The sequence below is a fragment of the Benincasa hispida genome, chromosome 8, assembly GCF_009727055.1.
Source record: "Benincasa hispida cultivar B227 chromosome 8, ASM972705v1, whole genome shotgun sequence".
NCBI lineage: Eukaryota > Viridiplantae > Streptophyta > Magnoliopsida > Cucurbitales > Cucurbitaceae > Benincasa > Benincasa hispida.
This window is the reverse complement of record NC_052356.1, coordinates 47,574,005-47,586,158: the sequence shown is the minus strand read 5'-3', so window position 1 is coordinate 47,586,158 and position 12,154 is coordinate 47,574,005. Positions and strand designations below refer to the sequence as shown.

At 31.0% G+C, this 12,154-nt stretch overlaps 1 protein-coding gene across 1 annotated transcript; it reads left to right on the top strand.

The window, feature by feature from the left end:
• Positions 1 to 1,634: 1,634 nt before the first annotated feature.
• Positions 1,635 to 4,540, top strand: LOC120084040 (BTB/POZ and TAZ domain-containing protein 1-like). The gene is made up of 4 exons (XM_039039941.1): positions 1,635 to 1,890; positions 1,979 to 2,112; positions 2,198 to 2,501; positions 3,722 to 4,540. Exons 1-4 carry the CDS (start codon positions 1,690 to 1,692, stop codon positions 4,256 to 4,258), a joined length of 1,176 nt encoding a protein of 391 aa, XP_038895869.1. The 5' UTR covers positions 1,635 to 1,689; the 3' UTR covers positions 4,259 to 4,540.
• Positions 4,541 to 12,154: the final 7,614 nt, after the last annotated feature.

Here is a 12,154-nt window from a genome sequence, read left to right as displayed (position 1 = left end):
ATATTTTAATTTTTTAATATCCTAATTTTAAAATTAATTACTTTCCATCAATAAGAACCTAGCTCAATTTTAATTACATCTTTTTATCATCTAGCAATTCACTTCTTATATAATTAAGATCATTTTTGTTATAATTAAAATTGAGAATAGAAAATGACACCTTGTCTAATTATTAATTGTGGTTATTTTGATATATGACGGGGAAAAAAAGGAAGCATGCTTTGTGACAAATGTAATAATATATATACAAGTTTATGTGGTTAATAATTGCATGCTATTTTCTTTCCACTTGGATTGTGTCTTTTTGTATGTTGCCATCGTACAATAATTGTAAATAATATCTTTTATTTTCTTATAATGTGATTGTCAACAAAGTTATTTTGACTTGGACACACATGGAAAATGTGAAGGATCTCAAAGTTTCTGTTTTTAATTGAAGTAATAATGTATACGAATCATATTAATTGTTATTGGACCATTTGTAGGCATCAATAATTTCATGCCAATTCAATCGTAGTTAAATAGATGGACACTAATTATCGTTTTAAATTTTGATGATTTATCTTTTATCTTCATACGCATTGAACTAAAAAAATGTCAATAATTATATAATATAATCATTTTTTTAAGGTTAATTTTTTTTAAGTACGATAGGAGATAAGTAAATTCAAACCACATACCTCTTGATCGTTAATACATTTATATACTAAGCAACTTTGACTACAACTTAAATTTAAGTTTATGCCATGTGAAGGATTTTTCAATGAAAATATATTAATTACTAATTAATAGGTAATATGTAACACTTTAACTTTATCTATTGAAATATGAGCTAGAGTGAAATTAAAAATAGAGAAGTAAGCTCATAAGGGAAAGAAAGAAAGAAAGAGAAGTGGAAACATATTCAACGCAATTATAAAGTAAACCTTAAATTATATTTGATTCCTCTCATATGAGGTTAAAAAAATAGTATAATTATAGTCTATATATTATCAATGATTTATTTTTAAATATAGAAAAATGAACTAAAATATTTACAAATATAGAAAATTTCATTGTCTATCTGCAATAGATCACACTAGACTACTATTTGTGTCTATGAGATAAAGATAGTAGTCTTGTGATAGAATGTGATATTTTGAAATTATTTGTAAATATTTTCAACAATTTATCATTTAAAATAGTTTTTCTATTTTCAAATGTCGAAATGAAGTTAATGTACTTAAAAAAAATTTAAATTTAGTCCATCAAAATGGATTAAATAATAATAATAATAATAATAACAATAATTTGTATGCAGGAAATATAATATTTGTGAATATGTTTATAAATTTATAATGAAAAAGATAATGGATAACAAAAAAAAATTTAAGATTTATTAAAAATTTGAATTAAATTGATGTGTAGGGACTAAAATGATATATTTTTTAACGTAATTATAATTATTGAAAAAAAATAGAAGTCAGAATATATTTAGAGTTAAAATAATTAATTGATTTAGGGAAATGAAATTTTTTTTTTGAAGGGATGGAAACAGAAACAGCAAATGCGGTCGAAAAGAAGGTGGGCAGATTTACAACTGTAACATCTCCATATAATTTGGTAATTTTATTGTGTATATATAATCCCTTTTTTCCTTTCCATTTGGGGCCGAGAAACGTGCCCATCGCTCCCGCTCTCCCTTTCGATATGGAATCCACTCCTCTCACTACCTCCGTCCCTCCCACCGCCCTTCCCGACGATCTCTACTGCAATTTCCCGGCCGCTGTCCCCTCCGACGACTCTGCCACCCGCACCATTACTCCCTCCATATTCAGGGAGCTTCCAGAACCCGACCTTCATATCCTCACCTCTGACGGCCTCCGAATCCCCGCCCATTCCGGCATCCTGGTAACTCTTCCAATCTCTCTCTTCCCGATTTTCATTTCATACCGATTTTTGTAACAATGAGATCTCTGAGATTTGATTTTCATTGAAGGCTTCCATTTCGCCGGTTCTTGAACATGTAATTGATCTGCCGCGGAAGAAGCGAAACGCCGACAAAGTGATTTCGATCCTTGGAGTTCCTTCTGATGCTGTCGTTACGTTCGTTCGGTTCCTCTACAGTTCTAGGTTTAAATCCGTATTTCTAACAGGTTTCGATTTCGATTTTGATTCTGATTTCGATTTCTTAACGGAAAGGCAAATTTCTTTTTAGGTGCACGGCGGAGCATCTTGAGAAGCACGGAATTCATTTACTGGCTCTATCGCATGTTTATATGTTGCCGCAATTGAAAGCGACGTGTACGAAAGATTTGGCTCAACGGCTTACGATTGAAACCGTTGTGGACGTTCTGCAACTCGCGAGGCTCTGTAACGCGCCAGATCTTTACCTTAAGTGTATGAAATTCGTCGCTGATCATTTTAAATTCGTTGAGAAAACTGAAGGATGGAAGTTTATTCAAGATCATGATCCATGGCTTGAGCTTGATATTCTTCAGTTCATCGACGAGACCGAATCGGTAAACGCCAGTTTCCTTATGATTATTATTATTGTTTTCTGTGCGTTCTTCGATAGATCGATGAATTTTTTATGGAATTTGCATTAGTGAGTTTTGATTTTAGAATATACAATAAATTAGACGAGTTGATCCTGAGGAAAATTTTATCTTATGAACCTAACTCAAAAGGCTAATCTATTTTTGGATCGTTAAAATTTATTTGTTCTTGTTCGGCTCTGATTTTAATAGTTGTTGCCTTGTTGGTTGGTTTCCTTCCTTACATTTTGCGTGATTTTGGAATCGAATCGTTACTGAAAATATAATAAAATACTATTTTTACACAGTATTTTTTTAGACTAAAATTATTTGGATTTTGTAGCATTATTAATGTAACATGGTCTTGTGTTTTTTAAAAAAGTTTCTTTTTATTAATAAATTAAATTTGAAAAGACTATATTAATGATAACTTTTGTTTTCTTCGCCTTCCAAAATAACCGGACTACCCTCTCTTAATTATTTGTGAATTGATTTCAAAGTATTTTTTTTCAAATAATTATTTTCTATTTTTCACTCTTAAAATCTCAAAATTCAATGAATTACATCAAAACTTTGCTTCCACAAAAAATTTGTAATTCTAGTTTCTAACCAACATTTTTTCTAAATATATTCGTTTTAAATTTCACAAATATACAACATTTCTTATTAATATAATAATATTTTAAATTATAAGTTTAATTAAAAAAAAATAAGCATTTGACTTTTTCGAATTAATTTGCATGGCAAAAACTATGCTAAAACTATAGTAACCAAATTAGCTACCGTCAATCTTATTTCAAAACTTCCATTTATTACCGCTTTTATTATTTTACATTCATCATTTTTTATTATTTATTACCGTGTTTAAAATTATTATAGCCTACCTATAATAATCTAGGACAATATTGTCTTATACAAAAATTAATTCAGAACATATAAGTTTGTAACTTTTTTTTTTTTTCTATAATCACTTCTTTTGAAGTACACCAAAGTGCAGAGATTCGAATAATAAATTTTCTAGGTCTCTAACACATACAGAAGGTTAATTGAACCAGGCTAAATTTCAAATATAGGGTTGATCTTTAAGTTACCATTTATTGTATTAATGATAGAATGTGAAATGAAAACATAACAAAAACTAGTACAGTTGTTGATTTAAAGATCTTATATTAAGTGTGAATGATTATTTTTACTAAAAAATGCAGAGGAAACAGAGGAACAGGAGGATAAGAAAAGAGAGGAAGCTATATTTGGAGCTACACGAAGCAATGGAGTGTTTAGAACACATATGTTCAGAAGGTTGCACCATAGTAGGACCTTACAACGTGGAGCCAAAGAAGGAAAGAGAACCCTGTAGCCACTACTCCACGTGTCACGGTCTCCAGCTTCTGATCAAACATTTCGCCACGTGTAAGAAGCGAACCAACAGCGTAGGATGTGGGCGGTGCAAGCGCATGTGGCAGCTCCTGAAGCTCCACTCCTCCATCTGCGACCACTCCGAGTGCTGCAAAGTCCCTCTCTGCCGCAAATTCAAACAGAGATCGCCGCCACCGGACGACACCAACAAACGCAAGGACGACGCACAGTGGAAAATGCTTGTACGAAAAGTGGTTTCCGCAAAAGCAATTTCTTCTCTATCTTCGACCAATAAGAAGCTGTCTGATGTGGAGGATGGTAGGGTGATTGCCCACCGTGGGATTGGGAGCTTTAGATTACAGTCGGTTCGTCGGTACAGATCATGATTATTCCAGGTATTTATGGTTTGTGTATGTGTGTGTGAGAGTGTGTGTTTTTGGGATTGGGGTGGTGAAAACTGGAACCAGGGGAATGTGTGATTTGTAAATTTTCTTTCTTTTTTTTTTTTTTTTGGGAGTAGATGAAGGTTTGTTATAATGCATAAATGCATTGTAAAAAAAAGAAGTAAACAACGAAAAAAAATGGTAATTACTTTTAGAAAAAAGGATGTAAAATCTGTGTACCTCCTCCATTCATATATTCCAAATTCATTGTTCTACTTCTATGTTTATTTCTGTGTGGAAATTTAATTTCGGTTTGTGAACCTCGTAAATTGTATTTTTAAGTCTCCTACTACTTGCATAACATATCGAAGAATGTCATCGCTAAGCATCTTACCAAATTGTAGGATCATACCTCTTTTTTTTGACAAAATGTGATTGAGACAATCGAAGTTCTGACTTCAAAATTTTGTTGACGATGCTTTTATATAATTTAGTGAAATAAATGTAGGGTTGAAATAGTAAATTCTGACGTTTCATTTGAAAAGATAGTAAAAAAATAAATAAACAAAATTATGAAAATGGTAAAATCGAATTAAATAAAAAAACAATAATGATAAATCGTCAAAACTGTCTCAGTTACAAATAAATGTCTAATGTTTATAAGTTGAAGTAAAAAAATTTCAAATACATTATAATTAAATAATTACCATGATAACCAACCTAGCCTACCAAAAATCTAATCAATATCTACATGATATGATTACCACAATTCTCTAAGCATGCATAGGAAAAAAAAACCTAGGGATTTGAAAAACTCCTCTCCCCTTTGGTTTTCTTTTTCGTCCGGTGATCACAATACACACGATGTAGTTAGTCTGTATGGTTATATATTTTTTTTATTTTTTTTCTCTTATTCATTTTTTTCTTTTTGTTGATTTAAATTATATTAAAATTAAATTCTAAAATAAAATCTAGACATTTCAAACTCAACTAAAATTTATTGGGTTGATAAAAAATTATATATATATATATATATAATTCTAAGTAAGGTTGACAAATAATTTGAGATAATTAATTTAAATTCACAATATCTTGAAATATTACCGTTTATAGACCAATGATATATTGAAAAAGAATTAGATAAAATCGAATCAATTTGAAAAAAGAAGGTAATAAAAAACTGAATTTGATAACAAAATTTATAACAAGATAGATTTAGATAGATAATCATGAAGAAAATTCAGGAAGATACAAAATTAAGTTATAATAATGGATCACAAAAAAAAAGGTTAAAATCTCATAAGTTAACTTTACAATTAAGTTGTTTGTGTAAATGTAAAATAATTGAATCTCATAACTTCATATTACTATTACACTGTATGTGTAACTATGTGTTACTTAATTGGTGAAATAATATGAAAAGTGCTAAAATTGATATAAAAAAATTGAAGAATATTTTAACGATTTGGAAAAAAGAAATATCATTTCGTAAAATATTTTTCATTCAAGGATATAAGAAATATACAGCTAATTTATTAAGAATATATGTATAGAATTATGAAAATCGTTAAAATAATAACAAAAATAGTATATAAAACAATTTAAACCTTCAAAGATATGAAAAAGATACAACTAATTTATTAAGAATATATGTATAAAATTATAAAAAAAAATTTCAAAGATTTGAATAAAATTGAATATATAAAAAATAATAAAAATCTATTCAAAGATTTGAAAATTAATGTGGTAGAAAAATCTGGATATTCAATTCAGGTGAAATTAATTCGAAAAGTGGTTAAACAAAATCTAAATTAATAATAAAAATATGGAGATTATGTTAACTACATGAACAAAATCAGGAGCTAGTTGTTCTTGAGGAAAATAAGTAATTATACTGTATACATAACTCGACCTTGTGTTTTATTAGCTAGCATTTGTAGTTTCATCAATAACAACAATTACGAACCAGACAAGGACAAATCAGGGATTTAGAATTTTGTGGCCATATGCATGTCACGTGACTTACCATAAATCTTATTCTTTGACCGGTTTACCATTTTTTGAAACCTTAAATTTTGCCATACACTCCAATTCCCTTTTTAATGAGTGGGCTTAAACCTGGGTCTTAAAGGCCAGGAAGACAAATTTACCATTGGACTAGCTAGCTAGTGATTTTAATACTATGCCAGTATTTATATATATATATATAAAGAGCATAAAATTGAGGGGGGCTTGGTGACACAATCTAACTTTGAGATAGTAGATTGTGAACCCACTTGTGCAGACAGTGCATTAATGACATGTGAGTGTTTACACATATGGCAAAGACAAAGGGCCAATAGAAGTGCCATGATGCGATCGAGCAGGACGATGCATCATCCCACCACCAACATATGGGGCAAGCATGCCATGTTGAACATTAAGCGGAAAGATAAGCAATCATGTCATCGTGGTGTTAGTGACAAGCTTAGTGGAGGCCAGATGGTCCTTGGGTCATACCTCGGAAGGTGGGGTTTCATCCGAGTTTGGACGAGCAACTCTAGAGTTAGTTTTATATTAATAAGATATGTAAGCATGTCAATTTCACGTCAATCGGAGTTCAGACGGGCGCTCTGCGTTGGTGAGTGATCATTCACCACATTTTATATGCATGGGTGACAAAGAGGAAAATGTTTAGAATGCATTATAGGGGGACATGGTATTAACTCTCCACCACCCTTGGGCTTTGTGACCTAAGTGAGCTACCCCATGGCACATGCATGTGTCATGGCGTTGGCGAGCGTTACAAGACAAGTGACTTGGGTGTCTTTCATTGAGAATGAGATCTCATGGATAATGTCAGATGGTATGGGTGTGCTGACATTATGCCCCTTCCCATAGGCTAGAGGTTCGATGTAGCACCCGATATGCCATTTTGATTAGACAAGGACTTGGAAGTGTCTAAGTCTCGATATGTCTAGATGGATGGATATCTGGGAAGTCCCAAGTTGGAAAGTTACCCATAAGTTGGTTGACGATGGTTCTCGAGCCCGAGCAGGAGAGAGAAAGGAGATGACATCTGACACTCGGGATGGCATCATGAAGCATCAGTGAGACTTGATAGTTCCTGATTAGCCTAATACTTGCTCGAGTTATCTCGATAAGCATTGTAATGGCCCGGTAAAGTCTGATAGGCAACCATTAGGTCGGTAGAAGCCCAATAGGTGCAGAAGTAGGCTGGTAAAGCCCGATAAGCATTGTAATGTCCCGGAATGCCCCGATAAGTGTTTAAATCACCTAGTAAGCCCCCGATAAAGTGTTATAAGCTTGTTTTGGCCTAATAAAGGGTCCAAATTCATCCTGGTAAAGTTCTGAAGCGATGTAAGAGTATTGATACGTGTTGTTGGGAACAAGGATGATGAAAATGTTGGGATTGGTGTCCTAAATCTCTTGTAATCTCGTAGTTTGTAAACTTTGTATAAACATATTATTGTTGATAAAATAAGTGTTATTTTATAAGCATCTACTCAATCTAATAAACTAAGATCCGAGGTTATTTCATGTAATTTAAACAAGTATGTAGAGACATACAAGTGGTTCTTATTTAAATAATAAACTAAATGGTCTGTAGTAGGTGGATAAGACTGGGTACCTTATCCTAGTGACACTATGGATACAATTCGCTTTGTAGGTGTTACAAGTGTTGTAAAGTGCTACAAATGACCTAAACCTGATCATTCATGTGGAGACACGTGAGCGGGGGTATCCTATACAAAGAGTTTGTATAAGACAGGGCCACGAAATAATTAGTCTCTTTATATAATGCCGTTAATAATAGAGACCATTGGTGGCATAACCTGAATCCTGAGTGAGTTATGAACTCCTGCTTATGAAGGCGGCCCTTTAATTTGTATGGGTGAGAATGGCCAGATTTCCAACTCAACAAGCCTACCATTTTGGGGATTCGTCTGACTAGGGAGCTGGGAATATAACTACACGAGACGAAATTCACTCCTTCCCTGATACAAGGGTAAGTAGATAAATTGTTTCTTAAGAGCTGATTCCAGGGCTTGAAAATAGTGACCACACCCTCTCCTGGCCCGAAAGGGACTTGGTAATAGTTGGACTATGACTTATTGTTCATTAGAGGAATCAGTGGTACTTAAGGAGTTAGATGTAACTACAGGGGTAAAATGGTAATTTTGGACTAACTGTACTTACAAGTAATTTGTGAAGGTCATCGCACTGTTGATTATTTATATCCAATGGACACAGAAATTTATCTATAGTGCGAAGAGTATAACTGTTGGTCTTTAGTAGAATGACCGGCAGTTAACAGATGTTGAGTAATTTAATTAAAGAGTTTAATTAATTATCTGAGTACTGTTGGAGCTTGAATCTACAGGTCCATAAGGTCCCCTTTGTAGCTCAACAGGGATTTAATTGAGAATTATTTTTGAATTAGTTTATAGTGTTCAAATTAATTAAGGGAATGAATTATATATGTGATATAATTAATATAATGTATTTGATACATTATCAATATAAGGTATATGAGAGAATTTGATTATGATTCAAATACTAATTATATGAATGAGATTCATTTAATTAAATTTTATATAAATATGATTTATATTTAATATCATAAATAAGTTGAGAGGAATTAAATATTTGAATATGATTCAAATATTAATTATATGAATGAGATTCATATAAGTGAATTTAATATAAATGTAATTTATATTAAATCATGTATTGTTGAGAGAAAATACATCTATAGACTATATTATATTTGATACAATATGTAACTATAGATTATGTGTTATATGGGATATAATATATAGTTTATTTACATATAATAAGGTTGTTATTATGTATAATTATTATTAATTTAATTTTATTAAATTTATATGAATTAATTAAAGGGAGGGAGTTATAACTTTCTCCCTCATTTTCTCCTAGTCAATTATGTGGTTATATGAGAGAAGAAGCTAAATTTGATTAATCTTCTTCTTGAAAAACACTAAAAAAAAAAAAAAAAAAACATCTCTCTAGGAAAAACTTACAGAGAAGAAAAGTTCTTCTCCTCCCTCTGTTTCTCTCCATCTCCTTCCCTCTTCCAAAGCCCTAAGGCAGAGCCTACAACTCCTGTCATTCTCAATCCCTAAGGAGAATATAGGAGGCTCCGTTTGGTGGTGTCCCATTTGGAGAAGGAAATCCGTTCGTGACTTGTTTGAGGGATTCTTGAAGAAAGTATTCTTCAAAGAAAAGGGTTTCTGAAACCCTAAGTTTTCCTTTAGTATTGCATGCTATAATTTATGTAAATGCATATCTTGTTCTTGTTTAATTGTAAAACTTATATTCAATAAAAAATGGAAATTGGGATGATCTTACTTCTACTCATGATTCTCTCCTCATAGAGTACCTTCAGAAGAGAGATATGATGAGGATGAAAGAACCTTGTCTAAGTTCCGACGAACCTTCAAAGAGTCGAGCAAAAAGTGAATTGGGACTTAAGTTTCCCTTAAGGCTGATCATGATCGCGTGGGAATCATGGTGCCACATGGTTAGAGAAGTATGACCGTGACACTCTGCTTATACTAAATCTTCTCCTAGTTGAGCCATTCATTTTCAATTGTTTCTAATAAGTGTCTAGATTTTCAATCTTGTATTAATGTCTTTAAGTTATTCAATATTTTAGAAAATTGACAAATTTATTAGATTTAAAGTTGAAAGTTTAATTTTTTGTTAGACTCAAGTTTCGATTAATTAACTATAAGGGGGTGTTTGGTGACCCGTAATGGGATGGAAATGTATCAAAAATCGATGTTTGGATTAAGCGTTTTGGGTCCGATTGGTAATACAAAATTCATTTCGTTCCAACAGTTTTCAATCCAATCCTATTTATCATCGTTTCATGCTCAATCACTCACGCTTTCCAACACTCATTTGATTCCCAGTAATCTTGATTACATTCAAACTCTCCAAACACCCCTTAGGAAAATTGAGTTCAATCCAATACCTGATTTTTGCAAGAAATAAAAAAAAAAAAAAATGAAAAATTGTTCAAGTTGCACTCATCTTAATACATCTCCTTCTATCACGAAAGAAAAAGAATACTAAAAAATTAATAAAAAAAATTCTATAGCAATTTGTGAGTTGACACATGAGTGAGTTGCATAAAGATGAATGCATTCTAGTATGTACTCAAATATGAATTGATTTGAGAAAAAAAATATTTTGAAAGAAATTCATTTTTATTTAAATACTTTTGATAAAAATTGATTAGAATTCATTTGAAAAACTATTTTAAGTGATTGTTAAACATTCTTGTTTCTTTAAAAAAATGACTTAATTTTAAAATCAAACACTTGAAAAGGTAATGAAATGGTTGTTTAAGGGATAATACTCTTTTGTCTTTGTTAGGCATTCTTGCCGTAGTAAAGTTAGATTAGAAGTCCTTGGTAGCTTGTTGATCATATTAATTCAGAAATAAAAACCATTTCTTTTTTCTTGTTGAATTATATTTTCACAAAATTAAACCAATAATTTTTAATTGAGAATAACACGTTATCTTTATCTTCACTAGGCATCAACCGTCGTAGTGTAGTTAGATTAAGTACTCGTTTACTTGTTTCGTTAGCAAAATAAATAAATAAATGACAAATTTTTACCCTTGTATTTGGTTACCTTGTATCAATTATCAAATTAGATCTAGACTTATTCAATGTTGCAATTTCTATCCATTCTTATTAATCCACCACTCATTTTAAACAAACACAATCTAAAGTTCTAGTAAACACATTAATTTCAACGATATTCAGTTTTATATAAATAAAAGTTTGATTAATACATAAGTTAATCGTTGGATAACTGAGTTGCCAAAATCCAATTTTTTATAAATATTAGCTCTAATCTTTGTTTTTTTCTTTAAAAAAAAAAATCTTATAAATTTTGTACCATACATGTTGATGTGAAAATTTGGACAAGGTAGTATTGTATGAACCTTATCGTGACAGCAACTATGATTCTATTTTTCTAGGAAGAACAAAATATGCCATATAAGAAAAAGCTGCACACTAGTGGTGTATGCCATATAAGCTCTGATGTTTAAGTTAATTAAAAATCTCGATAACAAGTATTAAACTATAGTACTGGAGTTGACTTACTTTCTTCGGAGCTTTGTCACATATTTAATTATAATACCCGTTGACCTAATCCTCTTCTTGTAGGGTTTTCAAATTACATGTTTATTCCATTCTCCTTCCTTGAGCTAGGCCTTTCATGCAGGAGCACCGTGGCATGGTTCTTGGCAGTGGTGAACTCAAGAATTTTAGTTAGGGACACCATACATATAATTGTATAATTAAAGGCAATCTATAAGTAAATGTAAAAAAAGAAATATTTGTTTTCAATTTGATCCACCTAATTGTCTCTATTACTTCAACTACTAAATACAACTTTGTAATAAAACTCACTAAATTGTTGTAACGTAATCCTATCGAAGTCGTTCTTGGAGAAAAAAAAAGGTTAAACTACTATTTTGATCCCTCTATTTTGAAGTTTATTCAATTTTAATAATATAAAATGTCTAATTTTAGTCCTTATGTATTTTCAATAAATCTTAAATTTAGTACCACAAAGTTAATTTTTATCAAAATTATTTAATGAAAAATAATAATTTTGAGGTAAAGAAATATAATATATGATTAAGTTTTCACGATTTAAAGTAAAAATGTTAATAGACGACAAAAAAATAAAAACAAAAAAAACCAACAATAAACTGGGAAAGGCTAAATTTAAGATTTATTGAAGGTATATGAACTAAAATAGGACTATTGAAAATATGAAAATTAAAATTGAACAAAGCTTAATGTATAAGGCCCAAACTTTTATCGCTTCGTCTGGACCTAAACCCTA